At 37.2% G+C, this 22080-nt stretch overlaps 1 protein-coding gene across 2 annotated transcripts in view; it reads left to right on the top strand.

Moving 5' to 3' along the window:
* The window catches only part of CPEB4 (cytoplasmic polyadenylation element binding protein 4), a 43024-nt gene extending 21482 nt beyond the window's left edge, over positions 1-21542 (top strand). For both annotated transcript variants that reach the window (XM_080627529.1, XM_080627530.1), the window contains exons 3-8: positions 9973-10146; positions 11562-11651; positions 12277-12395; positions 13285-13399; positions 13608-13789; positions 17108-21542. In XM_080627529.1, coding sequence (XP_080483655.1) covers positions 9973-10146; positions 11562-11651; positions 12277-12395; positions 13285-13399; positions 13608-13789; positions 17108-17335 — 908 coding nt within the window. In that variant the 3' untranslated portion in view covers positions 17336-21542. The remainder of the gene's footprint in view (positions 1-9972; positions 10147-11561; positions 11652-12276; positions 12396-13284; positions 13400-13607; positions 13790-17107) is intronic.
* The last annotated feature ends 538 nt before the right edge of the window (positions 21543-22080 follow it).

The raw sequence follows: 22080 nt of genomic DNA, 5'->3' as shown, positions 1-22080 counted from the left end.
AAGGAGGTGACAGATGAGGTGTAAGCATAAAAGATAACAAACTCCTAGGAAAGTCATACAGAGATAGTTTTTAGTAGTGGGCAGTCTTTGCATATGCCCAAGAGTGACTGTGCAGCAGCCTGAAGTTTGCATCAATTACTTAAGATATTTTGAGATCAAAATGTGATGCATATAGGATTTGTGTATGCAGTATCTACTTATTTTAATTCAGAATTAGGTAGAACGATGAGAACTATTGATAAGGTGAATCTGAAAATACACCTTGCAATAGATTTAGCCATACTTGGCTTAATGTATTGTGTGTTGGAATGCAGATTGGTGGTGCTAGTTTTTTGTTTGTTAGTTTTTCTTCACCACTGCAATGTTGATAGTTGGACTTACAGGTGAGTGGAACAGCCACATACTGTCTCTAAATATGTAAATGTCAAGCATCTTTAGACGTAGTGGTATCCTTTCAGCTTTAATTAGAAATCCTGTTAACAGGAATCCCAGCTCAGCAGGCAGATTCGATAGGTATTAGAAAAAAGTAAATTTTATGGGTAGAATGTGGGGATAAATACATAAAACAGTTTGTGATACATTAATAAATTCCCAGTAACTTACAGTAATGTTACATACAGGTTTTCATATTGTCATTAGTGCATTGCACAAATGCTGAGGGAGGTGGGGATAACTTTCTGAAGGCATTCTAAAAAATGTCTTGGTTGTTCGTGTGTAGTTTGAAATTGCTAGAATAAACAGTGTTGGTGTCTGCCCCCATATAGCATTTTGAATCTAGGCAGAGGAAATGAAGTGCTGACTCTTTTAAAACACAGTTTTCTGTTTCTCCTCCCATTCGGATTTGGTGTGGGGAAGTGTATAATACTGGGTTTTTTACATATATTACTGGGAAAATTAAAGTCTTTTCTATGCTCTTTTCATGTAAAAATGAAAAATGGGGAAATGCTACACTGCAGTGACTTGAGCTTGCTTGATGTTAATATTTCCTTATTGTTTGGGAGTGAAGTCAGAGGATGCTTAAAAAGGAACAAAGCCCTCATGTTGCATTCCAGGCTATCTTGTGACCATTCCTTCCACAGACAAAAATAAGTTGCTTTGAACCTATTATTGTACTTAAGGAACTCTGGGTTTAAATCTTGCACCATGGGAGTATATGCCAGTGTAAATCCAGCTCTTGGAAGTCAACATGAAGGAATTGCATTTTGGGTTATTTCATTAACCATTTCATTATTCATTAAACCATGGGCAGAATTCGTGGTATAGATATGATGGTATAAGAGGATACCAGCATCTCTTGAGGTGAAATGCTGTGTATAAAGAGTCCAGGAGCACAGTGCATATGAACCATGACTGGGAATGGCAGGTTTGTGAAGTTCTTGCTCTTTTTCCAGATGCTTTCAGAAGTTGTTCAGTAAGTTCTATAATAGGCTCAATAAATTGTTCTTGTCACTGAAAAAGCCCATCTAGGAATATTTAGCAATGACATTCCATTCTTTCCTCCTATCAAAAGGTCCATCATTAGTATGTATTTGGAATTTACTGAAGTTGCCACATTTGAAGTAGTTTTGTGGCTGAGAACCTGATTTGCTCTTTGCTTGTGAAGCTGTGTAATGCTTTTCCTTGTCCCAGTTGCAAACTCTGCCTTTCGTTTTCTATTTTTAAAATTAATATAGTAATAGTTTAAGTCTTCAAAAGATAAATGCTGCCAATTATCCCATAGCATAAACTGGAAGATGTATTGATGGAAAAGATTGAATGTTTTTGTAACTTCTGTCTATTCTCCACTAGTCATACATTAGCGTCAAATAAAACTCCATGCCACCAGCAGTAGGGTGCCTGCTTTTCCAAAATACATGTATAATTCCAATTAACATCCGTTCTCCAGCAGAGGGTTGTGGTTCATTATTTGCTCTTCTGCTTTTGGTTTCTTATCTCTGACCTGTGGGGGTTCCTAGAGGAGGAAAAAGAGTTATATTCAAATATGTATGATTTTGAAGGGTTCCACTTCAATGGATTTGCAGTGAGCCAGTGTAACTTCATTGGAATTATAGAAGAAGTATTGATACCTTATAGATAAAGCTATGGCTATGTTTAGGTTCTATAGCAGCTTTGTTTAGGAGATTTCTCTGTATTCTTCTGGTTGATAGCAAAGAAAACTTCAAAGTCAGCTTTGAAGCTTCTGTGTTTTTCAGAGGAGTGAGACTGGGTTTGGTTTGTCACCTTTCACGGGTAGTTAAGTGGCTGTTGAAATGTATGAAAGAGCATCTCTTGGGGTTCATTCTGCCTGGCACTGTGTTACTGTGGCAGGCAGACTACCTGGGAGCATCAGCAGGGAAGGAATAATGATGGTGGTGATTTTTAAAGCTCTCACACAAACTGAACTGCAGTCTTTTCATAGGTAGCCTTTTTTCTTTCCTTTTTTCTGTTTCCCCTTCAGACTCAGGCTTAAACAGCTCCCTGGAAGCATGTCTGGGACTTTTTGTCTTGGTTTCCCAGTCTGGAAGGTTAAGCTTGAGCTTCTCACGAAGGTGGATTTGAATTGTTGCTGGGCTGGCTGAGCTGGAAGCACGTTTGCCTTTCTGCCCAGGTTGTGCAGTGATGCCACTGTAGCTGGATTTGTGCAGTGCATGGGAATGAGAGCCATTACTGCATTTTCTGTGTATATCTGCGTAGTCTCTTCAGAAAGGCAGTTTTGCTTTGGGCAGATTAAAGCCCTAAGAACTTGGAGCTCATTGCACAAGCCTTGGAAACAGTAGCTTTTGCTTTCACTGTTTCTCAGCTTCTCTCCCCCTCTGTCCTCCTTGGTTGTTTGATGTGTGAAGTTGTCAACAATCAAACTATTAGAAGTTGTTATGCTGATAATCTGCTTTGTGCAATGTGTAGGGTCTACCTTTTTACCATGTGAACCCAATTAATTCAACATAATCACACGTAAAACAGAGTTACCATCAGAAGAGCCAGAGCTAAAAGGCTTTCATACATAGATTCTCCTCAAGAGTTTTAGAAGAAAAGAAAACAAAGAAACCTAATTAGGTTTTTTTTTTATATGTTTGCTGTAGTTTGTAGCAGTGACCTAGAATTTAAAATGACAGATTCTAGTCAGACCTGCACTCAAATGCTACAGAATACCAGAAACTGCATTTTGTTAGTGTTCTCGACAGAAGGAATGGGTAAATACTTATCTTCAGGCATCTGGTTTTATTTGAAATAAAGCATAATACTTGCATTTGCAATAGTACTCTTGTTTTTCAGCGTTTGTTTGGACATTTTGAACACAAACTAGCGCTATATTTCTCATAAGTTGCCTTTTTTTTTTTTTAACATTATGCTGCTTTTTAAACAGGAGGAAAAAATGCAGGTTTTGGCATCTGTGTGGTTTAATTTTGCAGAATCAGTACTTCCAAATGTGTTAATCCTTGATTTTACTGTGCAGCCAAATGTAGTCTGCTTTTCTGGTTTCATGCTGACTTTGACATTGCTGAAAGTGTGACAAATACACATTCTCCAGATGTATATATAGAGGTGTTTAATTTTTGTAAGATTATTTTAGATTAAGAAAATACTATTTAAATGCTTTAAATTTTGATCAATTTATTCCATATTGGCAGAATTTATTCTGGATCAGGTATCACGTGTCTGCCATTCTGCTGTGCAGTGACTGTTGTTCCACAGTCAACGTATCATGTGCTGGGGATAATTTGGCAGAAATAGGATTATGTGCTTGAACCAGGCAAAAGTTTTGCACACATGGACGTGTCTTATCTTAGCAATCATGGAACTGTAGCCTGATCCTTTTGTGCTCAGTATTTTTGAACTAAAATCAAGGAATGCATAAAATACTGCCTTCTTTGCCTGTCATGCAACATTTTATGGCGCTGTATGCTATCTTGTGGAAAATGCCATGTAAGACTTTAGTTTTAAGGCTCTGTTAAATAGGAAGTAATACCTTTGTGTATAATACGTATAGGTAAATACAATTTCTATGTTGTAATTGAGAAAGTATATATATATATGCTTCTCTGAAAATACCTGCCTTGGTTTCTGAGTTGTTTCTTCATGCACAGATATAATTTAACCAAAGGTAGGTTTGATTATAGATGTTCTTTATCATTTTAATTTTTCTGCTTTTGATTTGGTTAAGGATACAATCAGATTCTTCACTAGTGATGACCTTAGAGGACTTCTTGTGAAATGTACTGTTACCTGTGGTAGAAACACTTGGTCCATGCATTCCATTTGCAGTGCATTGTGAAACATGAAGTGATGATAAAATCTAACTCTGGAGTTATAATCAACCCTGCCGGCCCTCAGGGAATAGTAGGGGGAAAAAGGTAGTATTTTAATGGCCTTGTGCACAGCATTGTCAATCTTGCTACAGTTACAAAATATGGTTTAGTGCAGAATAATTTAGAAATAAGGCTTTGCTGTTGGAATGGCAAAACCAGATTGTACTTCTATTATTTTTCTATAACTTATAAATAAAACTCATGAAAGCATTCATGTTTTCTATAATAGATTCGAGGATATCTAGCTCACATTTAGAAATAAACCTGTGAAACTTTAGTACTTCGCATCTCTAAAAGTTAAGTTCTGGCTGAAACAGAAGACAGACCTGCACCAAATTACCTCCTGTCTTGTGTTTATGAGAAGGAAATGACTAGCAGAGTAAACAGTTTCAATTTCTATGTTTGTGTATTGATTGTATTTGCCTTCCACCATAAGAAACTGGCTACTGTGGAACTTACTGATGAATCTGGTTTGGTTTGGTCTTTGAGAGGAAATAAATGAGAGCATATCCATGAGTAATATAAAAGATGGCAGTGTGTTATTATAGTTGCCTCTGTGCCAAGGTAAAGACCAGAATCCCTGTCTTGAGGAGCTCTTGGAGTAAAGACATGAATTAGGTACAGAACTGGACAGGTATTACATCAGTCTAGGCTTTGTGTGCCGAAAAACAGCTATAGTAAGGTAGTGAGAATGAAGGTACAACTGTAATTTAACTTTGAGCATTCTGTTCCTCTGTCCTTTCCAGGGTTCTGTGATGTTTCTATTAATATTAACTATGGATGCTTGTATAATTCTCCTAGTTGCAATGTGGTCTTAGAAAGCTGGGATGACATTCACTGGAGATACAGATCTTCTTGCTTGCTGGTCCCTTTAAACAGTCTGCTCTTGAGCTGACCTTTTTATGTAAATCTTCCACGGTTAATGGCACAAAATACACCTGAAATTGCTGCTACCATCCTGCAAACTGGAAGGCAGCAAGAACAATTAAAGAGCATTTCCAGGACAAGCTTGCTGTTAGTTTGGGGTTTGAGTGATTTAGGACTGGTGCATACATTTTTCCTGCAGAGTATCATTGTCACTGGGAACTGTGTACTTTATAGAATGGCGCATGTGATTTACACAATGTGCTGACAGTCTTTTTGATGCTTCCTATAGAGAGAAGAAAGCTCAACACATTTAATTGGAGCTATGTTAAACACAAAAGATGTGATTTTTTTAAAACAGAGAGAGGGAGATGGCCAGGAGCCCATTATATGTCTCAAATGAAGAGAAGGCATAAGAATTTGAGTGGGCTGCTTATTCACTAAGTTCCTTAAAATGAAAGACAGCAAAAGCAGCAGATTTTTGCAGATCATTAGCTTTCTGTATGGATTTATTTTTTTACCATAGAAACGAGTGTTGCAGGGAGGGCTGAGGTGACAAAATAATTGAAGCAGCTGCTAACAGCATTTTAAATTTCAGACTGATTTTATTGGGAAATCTCTCTCCATAGGTTATTAGTGAGCTGTTGAACCGACTGCATAAACACTTTGTGTTCTTCAGGTTCTGTAACATAACAATTACCTTAAGACTACATTTATGTTGCAACTTAGCTGGGGTACTCCTATAGCAAAGATATCTCTTAATATGAAAGTATGAAAGCCAGAGGCAGGATTGGTAAGTCACAGTTAGCTGTCCTCCTGGCCTGCCAAAAGAACATTCTTTAGTTTCCATGTTGTGTATTACATTGTGTGAAATTAATGGTGTGTGATGAGCTCTGAATTCAGTGAGCAGAGAAAGTTTGTATCTGTGCTGTACTGGGGTAGTTTATAAACTGTGGCTTCTGAGAAGTGTTTTGAAATGTCAAATGTTGGTATTTTGTGGGTTAGATGAAGCAAATGCAGAAAAACAAGCAAATTAGGAAGAAAAAAAAATCTTAGTGTTTAGTTCTCAAAACCTCTTCTGTAGTATTTGGCACTCAAAATACTTCCTAGCTGGTGGCTGAGATTTTTTTGTCATTTTCCGCACTGGTAAAGGAGAAAAATCCTATTGCCTTGGGTGACACAGGTGGCAAAGCAGTGAGGAGCCTGCTGACCTAAATTGTGGTCACAGATCCGCAGTGGGAACCGTATCTGTGCTGCATGCTTTGTTGCCAAGAATGGGTGTACCAAGTGAAGGCGTTTGTGTGGTTTTGTTAGTAATTTAGAAACCACAAGGAAGTTTTTTTATGGCTTTATAGGCAGAGCTGTTTTTGAAAGTGCTTAATGTTTTCTAAACCATGCCTGCAAAGGCTTCTGAGCTTTGTCAGAAATGCAGTGAGATTTGCTGATTGCTTTCTGTGAGAGACAAGTTCTTTAAAACTTTGTACTTTGAGGACTATATGTGCATCTCAAATTTATAAATCAAAATTGCCTTGGAAAAATTATTGTAAAGGCCTTCGGCCTTTAATATTCTCCCATATAGCCAGTGCCTGTGTGAAAACTCAAGTTCATATGCTCCAGTCTGAAGACTAGGGCTTTGTTATTTTGTATTCTTGGTGTTAATTGTAAGTATCTCTATCAGCAAAAGATCAGAGAATAAAATGGATGTACAGATGTTAAATAATCATTAAGCAAATTGGATTGATATAATTTTTATTTTGAAAGAGGAAATTACTCCTTTCTTCTTGTGGTTTACTAATGTTGAAATGCTTAAACCAATTGTCAGTCTCAGTTTTGAATGAGGAAGCAAAATAAAATGCACGATGTGCTCAGAGTTTTCTCATAGCACTTGCCAGGAGAACCCAAGTTTTGAAAACAGTTGGCCTGCTTTCAGACACAGATTTTAATGAGATTAAAAGAGAAAGAATGTGCAAGGTTGATTAGAAAGCTTGGACATATTCTGACAATGGGTTCTGGAAGCCATCAAAGAAAAATGTGTTTTTCAGTGGTAGAACTCATTTGTTTTGGAAAACGAAAAGTCAGAAGCAGTGGGTAACTGTTGAATAGTTACAGCAAAGTGTACTAAATTAGTGTGAGTGAATCTGTACTGTTGTACACAGATTGCAGGAGGGCTGAAAGGCAATTTTGATGCCCCAGACTTTTTCTCCTTGACTTTTAAGTTTTTTGGCTAATTAATTTGCCAGTAATAATTTAACCAAGGATTTTGTGTGTTGTGCAAAGCTTTTATAGCAGCCTAATTTCAAAGCAGAAAGTAAGACAATAGTCCTTCACTTTCCTTGTGTTAGGGCTTTTCCTATGGTTCAGAGGAAGATCAGTGTTAGAGTATGCTTGAACTTGGCAAGGTAGAGTGTGATGCCTTGCAGAATGAATCAGGAAGCCTGGTGCATGAGAAAAGATCCATTTACTTATCGTCATATGCCCAGCAGAGGGTTAGGGAATAGATTGAAAAATAAATGTGCAAATTAAGAACTAAAATTGTTTTTAAAAAAGTCTCTTCGACTATATGTATATACTGTGTCATCCACGTGTTTTATCAGTAGCAGAGATGGTTCAAGGATGGCATGGTATTGTGGGCGGTGGGGAGGTCAGCTTGTGAACACCATTTTAAATGACCTGAAGTATGAAAAGGCTTGAGAATCACTGAGTTAGTATAAAGGCAATAAAACAAGGTCTTTTGGTCCTTATAACAATGATTGAAAGGCTGTTTTCTTTCTCATTTAACATGCAGCAAGGACATATGGGAGAAGGCGAGGTAACAATATTCCTATTTAATTTTCTAATGTTGACAATGTCTCATGGGAGAAATAACATTAAGTTGTTATTAGAGGGCAAACTCCAAAAGTTTAAGATTATAAAGGATCAGTTTCACATACATTGACATAGTTTGCATGCTATAAATAAAGATTTGAACTGAATTAGGTAGTACTCCACAGTAGCACTATTGAGGCTGCAGTGATCACGGTCCTTACAGTGAACATCATCTATGTGATTTGTTACACTGGAGGGCTGCGTTGTGTTTGTGTGTATGTTATGAATGTCAATGCTGGAGTTTATTTTGGTTCTTTTGGGTGATGTTGGTTTTCTTGATGAAGCGTAGACTCTAGTGAGTATATTTCCTGGCCTGCTAGGTTAAAGAAGCATGCATGTTGAATCATCTAACAACAGTGGTAATGCTAATGAACCTGAAAAGGCTGCTTAGTTATGAAGAATTGCTCCCTTCCAACAATACCTGCAGGACTAGGGTCTTAAAGAGATGTAACAAAAGACATGGGCATCAGTTCAGTAGGGGAAACCAAAATGACATTTAAGTCTATATTACGATATGTTGATCATGGTAGGAACCAGGTTTGCCTCGCTACAGAAATAGGCCCGGTTATAGTTGATTTTAATTTTAATTAAAGGTGTATAAAGATTGTTGAAATTTCAAACAAAGCAAGCTGACCAAGCCTTCCTTTTTTTTGTTTGCATAAATGCTGTGGACTATGGATTTTATTGTTTTGGTGGGGTTTTTTTTCAACTTGTTAGCTGCTTGATTTTGGATTTTTTTGGGTTTTGGGTTTTTTTTTGTTTTCATGGAAAATGTCTGGATATTGGAATGGATCAAATTTTCTGTTTTCTAGATTTGATTTTGTTTTATTTTTTTATCAATTTATTTCAAAGGAAGGAAGCAAGAACAGGATAAATTAACCTTGCCAATGCATTACTGTGGTAGATTGTAACGAATGCATAAGTGTATCACATCTTAGGCAAAAGGAAATGTATCCTAAAACGTGTAGCACACCTCAGTTACTTGCTTACTTTCCTTGTATATATTTATTTATTCCAAAAATGCTCCTTAAATGAGTAGAAGTCTATTCAGTTTGTTGTCTAGATACTGAATGCTGTAACTAAAGGGTGAATTAATGGAAGAGATCAGCTTGTGTGCTCTGTTTATTATATTGTACAGTTACATTTATAAATCAAAAATTTTATTTAAAATATTAGTAAGGAAATGTATGATAAAGGATTATCATAGAAGACTACTGGGTTATGAGGGGAAGTATGCTTACAACATTTTGGCTTAGAGTGAGTCCATTAACGAAACTCTGTTGTAACATCTAAGTAAACTTGCTTCTAGGAATGACACAGTATTGCCTAGCTTTCAGTCTTCATTTGCAGTGAATTACAGTGGATCTTTCTGGTTTTATCAGATTATTTTTGTTAATAACAAGTGGGTGGTTTATGATATGTTTTGATACCAGGTAATTTAAATGTGTAATACATTTGGCTGGTAGAATCCTTGTTTTCCCATCTGCACCGTGAAATTGTATCTGCCCATTGTGAGAAGCTGTTCACTGGAAAATTACATATACAGCTTAAATTTTAGTGATGTCTGCTGTTGGGAAAGTCCCAGGGAAAAAAAGGGCTTATATTCTATTCTTACACCTTATTAAAAGAAATGTAATTGGAAACATGAAATGTTATAGAAAATGGTCAACTTGAGCAACCATTAGAAATGCTGTTTTGTTTCAAATCTTCATTAGTTGTAGTGCAGTTATGAAGCAGGTAGCAATCTTTTATCTGAAATAATGTGTTTCAGTTACTGAGTGATACTGAAAACTAGAAGGGTCATATGAAATTGGGAACATAACTGTTCATTGAAAGGGAAGATTGCAAACAGTTCTAATGCAGCAACTAGTGTATTTTAAAGTATCATTTAAGCAGTATGTGCTTTGTTCTGTTAGTATGTTTTTTTCCTTTCTTTTTTTTTTAACCCCCTCTTCAGGTCAGTCTTCACTGTTTCCAATGGAGGACGGGTTCTTGGATGATGGACGTGGGGAACAGACTCTTCACAGTGGTTTAGGATCACCTCACTGCTTCTCCCATCAGAATGGAGAAAGAGTGGAACGGTATTCTCGGAAAGTCTTTGTTGGAGGACTGCCACCAGATATTGATGAAGGTATGCCCAGAAAATCTTATGCAGAAAAGCTTCTTCTGTCCTCTTGACAAAACTGTGGTGTGAAACCTTTTGTTTGTTAACTCCTGAATGATTTGTTTTCCAAACTCTGTGGAAAGGTTTTGATATGTCAATGGGTCTTCTCATATTACCACCTTCAGTCCATGGCAAATGTGAGATAATTCAAGCTAGTTTAGGCTATTGTTCTGCTGTTGAATAACAAAAACATATGTTACCACACATTTAACTGACTTGTACAGTATGTGGTGCAAATATAAACAATATCACCTCTTGAAGCTTATAGCTATGCTGCAATCACTGTATAGGCACTAGAAGCCAGTAGTAGGAAAAGTATTGCTAGTAGTTTTATGAAGTTTCTGTAGCACAGTAAGTCGGTATAGTGGATTGTCACTTGTATTAGCAATGCCATCAAAGAGTGTAAGCAAACCAAAAAAGACATACTTAGCAACACCTTTTCAGATTTCTAACTGAATTTGAGGATGGGGAGAGTCTTCTAAGTTGTGTATTAGGAACCCCCAGCAGCATCCTAGTGTAGGAAGCTTTGTAACACAAGGAACAGAATACAGCTGAGCACTGTACCAGTATAGGTGCTGCTCCACAATGTGAAGTTTGTTCCTTTGTTTCAATTTCTTAATGAAAAGTTCTTGCCCAGAGAACTTCACCTAGTGAAGGTTCACATGTGTTTGTAGAGAAGGAAAATAATGCTAACTCAATTCCAAGAACAGAATTGCAACTAGGAGACTTCTGTGGGACTAGCATATGCAAATTTATACCAGCAATTGGAGGTCAGAGGCAGAATTGAAATGGATGCAAGAATTTCTTGATGCAGTAATATGTTCTTGCCATCTCTCCTACAAAATTATATAACTGTCCTGCAAGTTTATTCTATGTTAGTTTGAGGTCAAGGTCGCATTGTGTTTGAACATGTGGTACTAGCATGTGATATGAAGAGGCATGGCTGCGTCTTGTAATAGTCCATTCTTTTTCTTCCCAGTGTTTCTGCAATTATAAGGCATATTGACAGAGCAGATTGCTTACTAGCAAATCAGCAAATTGTCTCTAGACTTCTTGTGGAAGAATGGTTGAAGCTGGGTTTGGCATTAGCTGTAGAGATACAGTGACTCCATCTCTATGAATTAGTGGGTTATAAGTTATTTATAATAATTGGTAGAAAGAAAACCTTGATCTTTGACCTGTCGTGTTTTCTAATTTGTGTTCTGACTTGTCATAAAAATGCCCCATCAGCTAGTAGGCATTGCTGTGAGCCGCGGAACATCTGCTGGTCAGAGTGTGTTTATTTATAGGATGAAGCTACCCAAAATCAGTGTTCTTCAAATGTCTTCCATGCAATTTATTTTAATTCAACTTGTGTGTTTTCCTTTCTCTTCTCCTCACAGATGAGATCACTGCTAGTTTTCGTCGCTTTGGACCTTTGATTGTCGACTGGCCACACAAGGCAGAGAGCAAATCCTATTTTCCTCCTAAAGGTACATATCTGATAACCAGTAATATGTGAGCATTTTAGAATATTTTTTTTTTATAAGACTTCATTTTGGACAAGCTTTTTGTGACAATGACCCGATGTTTAGGAGAAAAAAAGTTGAATCCTTGGGATCGTTATGAAATGGTGGAATTTAGAATGTTGTTTTGCAGTTGTTCAGCACCACAAGAATAATTCCTTATTCCTTATAAGGTTTTTACCTTATTCCAATGTCCTTTTTCTCCCCATGTTGTTCTTAATTTTTGTAATAATAGTCAAGACTAGTCTTTCAAAGGACTAAATCACCTCCACAGAAGTTGGGAAGAATTTGTGCCTTATATTAGCAACCAATATGGCAGGTTTGTGTCTACAGCTTTCGCTTTTGTTCAGTCCATCCTGCTGGTTTATCCTTTTCAAAGGAAATGAGAGAAAGTGCTGATCAGCAAGCTTTTCTTCATGTCTCTGCTGAGGACTTGCAGGAGGCTGGGTTGGAAATGTGTGAGGGCACCTTAGAGTTTATCCCTTACTGTATGGTAGCATGATGACATGGTGCCAAGCATAATTCTGGGTTCAATTATCATCCTATAGGCAACTAGACAAAAGAAGTTATGTGCTTGTTTTCCTTTTTGTAGGGTATGCATTTTTGCTCTTCCAAGATGAAAGCTCTGTACAGGCACTGATTGATGCATGTATTGAAGAAGATGGAAAGCTCTATCTTTGTGTTTCCAGCCCCACTATCAAAGACAAACCGGTAGGCAGAATTGTCAGGGCCTGCAGAATAATCAGAAATTGTTCTTTTCAAATGCCTTTTTTCCTTCTTTTCTGTCTTCAGAGTGCTGATGTTTAAATTCCTTTAAGATGTCAAATTAAGTTCTCAAAGAGAAGACCAACTTATTTTTAAACTAGACATGATGAAATTTTTTAGTCTAATTACAAGTCATACCTCTGTTAGAAAAAGGGTTGCTGAATTTCAGCATTGCTTATGTCTGGAAATATATTTATTACAAGTGTTTTATGCTTATTATTGATTAAAATACAGAATTCATATTGCCTGAGTAATGTATGTAACGTGTTTTGACAGAGACAAATCCATCACGTGACATTGAACTGTAAATTATAAGTATAAATGGTTTTGGGGCTGATGCAATTCTGTTAACAGTTGGAGAGACATTTCTGTAGCTTAAACTTGGCCAGCTGTAGGCAAATATAAAGCAGCTAGTTTTGCATAGTAAATAAACACACCACTTCATGCACTGGCGCCTGTTGCATTGAGATAACACTAGTCTAGTGCTTACACTTGGCTAGAACAACGCGAGTAGCGTAGATATGAATGCACCAGTGTGGTTCATACAGGACAGTTCAGTCATGATTAAGAAAATGTGTAAGTAGAGGGCAAGTTTTTTTTTTCCCAGAAATTTGGGTAACAAGGAAGTGGTGAAATTCAGCATGATCAAGTAGTCTGTCTTAACAGAGCTTATTGCCATCTCATTTTGAGAAATGATTGCTGAACAAGTAGAAAACAAGTGTAGAAAGCACAGGCGTTTAGGAGGTTTTCTTCTTTGTAGGATACTGTTTTAATTTATATTACTGAGATACTTTGAGTTGTGAATGGTTAAAAAAAAAAGGCTTTTTGTCCATAGGTTCAGATCCGGCCTTGGAACCTTAGTGATAGTGATTTTGTTATGGATGGTTCACAGCCTCTTGACCCACGAAAAACCATTTTTGTTGGTGGTGTTCCTCGGCCTTTACGAGCAGGTACACTGCGTGTTCCGCAGCGCTGGGCATGTTGAATATGCAGTCTGATTTGGGGAGCAGTGGGGGAAACAAGTTATTTCAGCAAGGGAAGTATTAAGTGTTCTTGACACTTATAGTGGGGGACATGAATACAACTGGGCTGTTACTTGATGCTTTTACTAAAAATTACCAAGCTTACACCACTGTTTGATTTTCCTTTCTGGTTTAGTGGAACTTGCAATGATAATGGATCGGCTGTATGGAGGGGTGTGCTATGCTGGAATTGACACAGACCCTGAGCTGAAGTACCCAAAAGGAGCTGGGCGGGTTGCGTTTTCTAATCAACAGAGTTACATAGCTGCTATCAGTGCTCGTTTTGTTCAGCTGCAGCATGGAGAGATAGATAAACGGGTAAGGTCTTCAAGCATGTCCTATTTTTGTTCAGTGCTTTCTCTGGAAATGCTTTTCCATGTAAATGTGTGTCATTGTGAAGACTGTAAATGTTATATCAGATTAATTGCATATTTAGGGCTAGATTGTGCCACTTAGATACAGCACGGAATAAAAGTGAAGGAGTGGTGCTTCTGGAATGTGGGAGGCAACTGTGAAGCAGACTTGCTCAAATTGCTTAGCATAATGGGAAGCATGTCAGCTGCCTTGCCCTTTTGTAAGAATATTGCGCTCATCATATACTCCTGCTGCAAGCATTTGCACTTGTAGTGTTTGTATAATGTGAAGGGAGTAAGGTATCAGCCAAGGATGGAGCAGTTCTTACTCCTGTTCTGCATCTTTTGAGAGTGGGCAGAATCTGGCTCCAGTGTTACACACTGTGTGCTGGGTTTTCTTAAAGAGCATCATGGCAATGCATTGTAAACTTGTTAGTGCGCATTACAGCGTCACAGTCATGTTCTGTGGCTTGTGCAAAGGCTGTGTCTGGTTATTTTATTCCTTTATTATCATAAATTAAAGGAATATGCCAAATGGATCTGCAGCTTGCTTGACTGCACTCTTATTTATATAAAATGGGACTGCCAGTAACAGTGATCTTCGGGCCACAATTTGGAGAAGCTTGGATCCTTAAATCTACCATTCTAATTCGTGCTTTGTCTCTGGATTTTTCTTCCATGACTGTCATTATTGATCTTAATTTTGTAATTACTACAGAGGAAAAACCCCAAACTTGGCTGATTATCATTTCACTTCTGCTTTGGCTATAACGTTTGGGTAGAAGGATTGTAACAACAATTTGATAGTGGGCCTGCGAATTGGAATGTCTTTGTTCTAATCTTGGCTCTGAAATAAGTTCTGTACAGCTTTGAACAAATAATTTAGGCCGCCCTTGTGCAACTTCTGCTTGCATAAGCAGACACTTGGGTGAATAGGTCTATTGAAGCTGGTGGGACTACAAATTTGAGTAAGTACTTGTGAACTCTAGCAAAGATTTTGCAATCTGTTTCCCCTTCCTTCTCTCCTCCCAACTCATTTCCCCATTTTGTGTGAAGTTCAGAAGAAATGTGGGGAGGTAAGTGCTTAGGGGGTTCATTGTAGGAGGGATTGGGTGCATGAGGGAGATAGAAGTACAACAGTGGCAGTACTACTTTTTATTAATAAGGTACTATTAATAATTTTTCTAATAAAGTTTTTCTGCAAAAATAAAACTGAGAGTAGTACCAAGAAGGGATTTCCTGTAAAATTAGGCAAGGGGGTGCTGCTGAAGGGTGTGCCCTGGGAAGAGATAATGTAAATTAAATGCTCAGCGCCCTGCAGCACCCATCACTGCAGAGCTGATGAGTGCTGCCACCCTAAGCATGACTGATGAAGTTCTTGTAATTTAAACTTTTTCTCTGTAGCTGGGAAATCCTGCTGTACCTAGCGCAAGTAACAGTTGCAGGCCGTATTTGGCACGTGCACTTCAGCACGCACTGAATAAATGTGCTGAGGACTCTGACTAATATCTTGCACAAAACCCAGTGCTGCAGTAACAGCCTAAAGCAAGCAAAGGTATAATTACCTGTGCTGTAGTTCAGCCTGTGAATGTGTCTGAGTAAACATAATAGAGAAGCAGAATTGCCACATTAAGGAGCCCTGCATAGCATCTTTATAGATTCTCCTCTTAGCACTTACGGAAGACACTCATCGATAAATACCCAGCCTTAAACTACATAGAAAACTAGGTGATGAAAGCAGAACGTTAGTGTTAGGAGTATATGTCTGCCTCTGCTCTTTTACAAATTAATTTCTCTGAGCTGGCATGGAGGAGGGTGTTTGAGAAACACAACTCCAGCAGTGGAAGAGGAGAAAAATTGATCTAAAAAAGAAAAAGGCTGCTGTACTGTCTCCAAGTAGTTTATATGTACTGTGAGCATGACATCAAACTACGTCAGTGCTCTGGCTGAACTGTGATAAAATTGGGTAAGTTTAAAATCACAGGAGCCTGTGAGTGTCCTTAATTGAATTAGCTGTCCTGGCATACCTCTGAGGCTGTGAGATACAGAACAGAGAATCCCTAAGCCAAGTGCAGGTTGAACAGTGGTGACACAACTTGCAGTATGGGTATTTGGAAAAGTTTGTGAAAACATGATTAAATGAGCTTCAGAGAAGGCCCATAAACGCTTCTAGAAGAGGAACTTGTACCTGTATTTTTTAACATGAAGCTTTGTATTATGCTTCTTATGTGTCACACAGACCTTTCACAGTGGAGCTAGGGAATGGAGGTGATTACTGGTTTTGAGGTGAATCTAAGCCTTTAGGGGATAGCAGCGCTGCAGTTGTGATTTAAACATGTAGGCATGTCTAAACGAGCTGTACTGTAGCCAGCTTGGATACTGCAAGCAGTAAGCTTTGCTTTAAAGCTGTCACAGAGAAAGCACTCTGGAGTGCTGTAGGCAGGGGTTGTAGCTGACAGTACAGCAGGCTTGGTTTTGGTATGCAAATTACTAGAGTAAAAGCTACTATCCTGCAGATGTTGCAGTGTAGATGTATGGTTGGAGCACCAGGTGGTAAGTTCCTGTGAGTCATGATCAGTTAAGAACTTGAAGAAATTTTTCCTCTCCTTTCTTGTCTGCTGTACTGAATTACTGCTCATCATCTGGCCATTAATGCCAGCAGCGTAGGTGGGCATTGGTCCCATGTTCAGCTGCTCATTTGATCCCGTCAAGGTTAGGTGGGTTTCCTTTTGCTGAGGAGACTAAGCCACATAAAAAGAAACCTTAAGTGTGCTGTTTATTAAGATAATAAATTACTTTTTTTTTTAAAGCTGGAAATTCAGAGATTGAAATTTGCAGACTACATGCATATTTAATCTGCAGTTGGTGTTGTGTAAACAGTTTACATTCCTACCTGAAAGAGTAGGAGCTTAATTGTGCATCACCATACTTGCAAATAAATGCCCAGGGTTTTGATGTGAGTCTGTATATCAGTTCTGTAACAATAGGTTGATTGATCCTTTCTGTAAATAAGTGGCAGCATGATGGTCAGCATTGGTTTCTGTTTTTTGTTGTAAGGATCAGAGAGGACAGTGGGAGCAGGATTATTCTCAAGGGCCTGTAGTTTTGGTTGTTTAATGGTGATGATCATGTGTAATGAGAGGGAAAATTCTCGAGTGTGATACGTCCTCCTAAAGAACTGTGATCACAGTCCTGCTAGAACACAGACAGTAAATCGTGTGGAATTGTCATTATCTACATTGTCATTAAGAATTGTAACTTTCTTCTCATTTTCTGAATACAGGTGGAAGTTAAGCCATATGTCTTGGATGATCAGCTTTGTGATGAATGTCAGGGGGCCCGTTGTGGTGGAAAATTTGCTCCATTTTTCTGTGCTAATGTTACCTGTCTGCAGTATTACTGTGAATATTGCTGGGCTGCTATCCATTCACGCGCTGGCAGGGAGTTCCACAAGCCCCTGGTGAAGGAGGGAGGAGATCGCCCAAGACATATTTCATTCCGCTGGAACTAAATGATCACTGCAGTGCTCATATGCAGGCCTCAAATTAAGTGCACTCTTCTGTTATCCTGATGGTCCCTACCCCTCCTTACCCTTTCTCTTATTCAAGATAGCATGCCCTTTTGTAGTAGTCTGTAATTTAACAATAGTATAATGAAAGAATGACCTATAATATGGGTATTTTGTAGAATCTTGTCATTGAAAACTGTATTGGGAACTCCTTTTCGTATTGATAACATGTTGCAAGCGAGTTGCATTCTCTTGTCTTTACTACCAAGAGAACACTTAATTTCATGCAACATTTTCTTAGAGGAGAGAAAAATATTAAGAAAAGAGAATTGAAACAATAGAGTATTTTGGTTTTTTAATTAAATTATTGTTAATAAAGAACATAAGAATACTTTTATTAAAATAACCGTGTAACAATAACACTATCAGTCTGTTCTGACACTTTTCCCCCAGGGAAGCCTGTTTTTGCCTCTCTTTTTGTTTCGACTTCGGATTTTTCCAGCAACAGATGAAGTTAGCATTTACCTACCAACAGGAAAGAGCATGTTTAAAGCAACAAAATTGCATGAGCAAAGTTGAAGCCGCATTATAACAATGATTTTTTTTTTCCTTTATTTAATCTGTTAAGGGTTTTGAGGCTGAAATTCTAGCTCAGTGTGTATCTGACTGTGCCTCTGACTACTACCCACATCCAAATTACTAATGAGATAGGCAGAGCTTACTATATTTTCATCAAAATGATTACATTTTAAGAATTCCTGAATGTAAAAGTTGAGTAAAGTTACTACTGAGGGGGGAGTGCACTTTTTTTTTCTTTAAGAGAACTCAATTGTCTGGTTACAGCCCTAGAAATCCTACCAAAGCTAGAGTAATGACAACAAGTTAACTGGCATTTCCTCTCCTGACGGATAAATATATAGATTTTATTTTTGATGGCTATATATAACTCTATATCCTAATCTACTAACATTCATCAGGGGCCAGCCTTTGCTCTCCATTTTGACGTGAAAAAGTAGAAAACCTAAAAATACCTCAAGGATATCACTGATTTTTCTGAAGTTTTGATATTCCATTGTGTCACACAGATTAAAATTGGCTGCTTATTTGTTTCCCATCTTGGATGTAAAGTTAGTTTTAAATACCCTCTAGCTTAGTTGTAACAGAAGGCATGAACCTAAGTAGTTTCCAAGTCTTGGTTTGCACTATTTTCTGAGTTTGTGCATGAAATGGTGCAAGTGTGCATATGCCTTTCTTACTCTTCCTGTAGAAAGAATCCTAAGATTCCACCTCTTCAGAACTTAATGTGGAGAAAAAAAGAAACACAGGTATTTGAAGTGCCAACATTGCTAAGTTAATGCCTGCTTTATTATAAATAAGTTCTACCTTGAGAAGCATTAACACAGTACATGTTAATTGAATGGTCAAGAGTGGGTGCAGGGGTTTAGTTTGAAACAGTTGAATGAAGGAGTAGTTCTGAAATTTATTTTTTATTACCTTTGAACTTCTCAAATGATTATTTAGCAGTGTGCAAACAAACACATTCAGTGGCAATCTTCTGAAGTGCCCGAGTGGCATGGTGTACCATCTTAGAATCTCTCAAACCAAAGACTTGCCTCAGCACTGCTCGGAAAACATCTGCTCAGTTAAAAGCCTTTGTCGGCCCCCCTCATCCCCTTCCCCAGCCCAGATTATCTTTATGAGAAGCAGTTTTTATTTTCAATACAGGCTTTAATGAACTATACCTTACCAAGTTCCAAAGGTCAAAATGGAGACATTTGCTGTCTACTAGTCAAGTATAGAAAGGGAGCTGCTTTTAATGAAATCCCTGAAAATATTGACAACAGTAATGCAAATGCAGAGTGCTCTTGTGTAGATTGTCAGGGACTTTTTTTTCTCTGAAGTACATAATTATAGTTGGAATGTTCCTTTAATTTTTTTAATGCTTGTTAGGTGGCTTGGGGTGTGCTATTGTGCCGATCCTACCCAGTAAACAGGTGAGATGGGTTACCATTACAAGAAATAACACTGTTTGAGAACTAGCTTTGAATAATAATTTTCCCTTTGTACATGACCTGCTGAATTTCGGTACAGTGTTTTTGTAGCTAACTTATTTTGTCATGCACATAATGTATATTTGTTATGCACTACTTTTGTATATCTTGTTTTTCCAACAGTGAGCATTTTTAGGCACACTTTTCACTGACGGGATATCTCTTTATGCAATACCTCAATTTTTCATATTGCAAAGAGTAGCTTTTTGTACTTTTATTACTGAGAGATCTTCATATACTTCATTTTTTAATATAAATAATTTTAATAAATTTTATTTTCTTATATTCTGCTTTTTATACATTTCAGTGCTCTGCATACATTTTGAATTATGGATGTTGTGCACTGGCAATGCTATTTTAGAATCTGCAGAGAAAAGAAAGCATGTTGCTTAAACATCTTAGCCCAGCACCAGGTATTTGGTGTACATATAATTTAAGAAAAATAGTATATGTAAAGTTGAGAATTAAAGAAGAAAAAGCATGAAAGTGACAAATGACACTGTCTTTAGACCCATGAAATTTAAATGCATAAATATAGTGTAGAAATTTAAAAGTAAAGAAACATCAGAATTGTCTACCGCTTCTTACTAAGTTTTTAAAGATTATACACAAATGCAGACGTTTTTGGTGAATGTTTAGCCATTTTTATTATTAATAACAAATTGATGTTAGGTGTTTGATGCAGAAATGTGTCTGCTCTTTTAAATTATATTTAAAGAAAAAAAAGAGAGCCTGCTAGGTGGCAGGCATGTAATGTTAGTATGCATGACTAATGTAAGAAATTGTTATTCTACTAATATTCACTTGTGATTGTGTGACAAGCGTGTTTACAGATTATTTGGTTACACTTCGATTTACAGGGCATAAACAATTATATACATTACTCTGTACTTAACTAGTGATTACATGTCCTTCTGATTACATGGGATTTGTAGTTGGGGTTACCATGTAGCTCCAAACATAATTAACATGTAATTAGGTTACCAGTCTTAGGGTATCACTTCAATTTGCAAAGGGGTTAATACGCATGTAGTTTTATCACACTAGCATGGCACCGGCCATGTACTTACAATGTAGTTACAGAGTAATTACATGGTTATTTTTGCAATGTAAAATAAAGTGTTTCTGATTATTTTATATGTAAAGGAACCCCACTGCCCCGTGCTTTTTGGTATAGTATATACTTCTCCATACACAGACCTCTGCAGAATGCAAATTTAAAACTTGCAGTGAATGAATTTAGCGTTTTTCTAAGGATGCTGTTGGAAAGACTTGATAATTCACCCCTTGTGTTTTTGAAGAGTTAAAACCTTCTGTTAAAAGGTGATTTAAAACTTGAATGTGATGAATTGTGGCAAGTTAACTTCAAGTTATGTGCAATACCTATTTCAGACTTCTGGAAGATCTTTGCAGTGTAATTCTTTGTTTTTAATTGCAGACATTTAAAAATGTCATTTTCTACTGTTCTAGTAAATCCTCTTTCTTGCTGGTGTTTCTAAAGAAAAGAATCAGAAATCAATCTTTCTACTAATGTAAATTTGAGATTATTTTTAAAAAATGGAATAAAAGGTTTTGGTCATTTGCTTTATTTTATTATCTTATTTTAAAGCTACTGTGATAGCATTGTAAGAATTGGGACAATATTGTATTCAACTGTTTTATTTTTTATATTTTTAAATTTTAAAGTATAATTAGTTTTTATAATTTTCATCAGATTTTTTTGTTATATTTTTTGGAAGTGAAACTTTTAGCAAGTGGGTGTCTAGTTTTTACTAATCCCTAATATGTTTTTTCCCCCAATGTATTGCTCATATTATCAGAAGGAAAAGTTATTTAAGTATGTCAGTTAATTGTACTACTTGGCTGAATTTCCATATAGTTTTTACTGTGTATGGGGAGGTTGTAGTATTTATTATAGCATTTTAAATAAGGGTAATTCATTTTTTATTAAAGTCATTTTCACGTTTAAGTTCATATTTTTGTATGTTCTACTCTAAGTTATATAACACAAGTTACTTTTTTTAAAGAGTTCATTTGTTGAAGTGCTAGTGAAAATTAATGTTATTAAATAGTTTGCAAATGACTATTTATACCAGTATGCATATAATTTTTAAATATTTGTAATGTGAGATGTTGAATGAATAAAACTTTTAACTCAATGTTTCTTCGTAACCTTTTTATTTAAAGCTTGCTGTAGAAACGTGTTCCTTTGTGACTGAAGCTCATGGGGCTTGGGGAAGTGATTGTGATGAAGTGTATGGCACATGTCTGGCTGTATGATGTGTAAAGTGCTTTAGGCTAAGTTCTGCCGTCCTCCTCTGGTCCAGACGTTGAGCATGGTTTTGTAGGGAGTGTGTGAGGAAGGGTATAACCACTTGAGAGATGCTGAGTACCCTGAACTCTGCATCCAGTTGGTACAAAATCAATGTGTAATGCTGCAGAAATGGCAAAGACAGGACAATGTTTAGAGGACTGTAGAACTGCTCTCTGTTCAGTCAGGCTGTGAGAGCCACCTTTTTTACTGCTTGTGTCCTGGTGTTGTCCTTAGGGACTGTTGAATGCTAACTACTTAATTCTGTGAATTTGATTCTCGTTAGAAATCCTGTGTAGCTTTGGAAAAGCCTTTCAGCAGTTTCAGCACTGTCATTTCTATTTTTTGCACAGCCTTAAGCACATCAACTTAGCCAAAGAGTTGTA

Source organism: Psittacula echo (assembly GCF_963264785.1).
Source record: "Psittacula echo genome assembly, chromosome: 11".
Classification (NCBI taxonomy): domain Eukaryota; kingdom Metazoa; phylum Chordata; class Aves; order Psittaciformes; family Psittacidae; genus Psittacula; species Psittacula echo.
The sequence above is the reverse complement of the archived record's forward strand: the minus strand, read 5'-3'. Positions and strand labels throughout refer to the sequence as shown.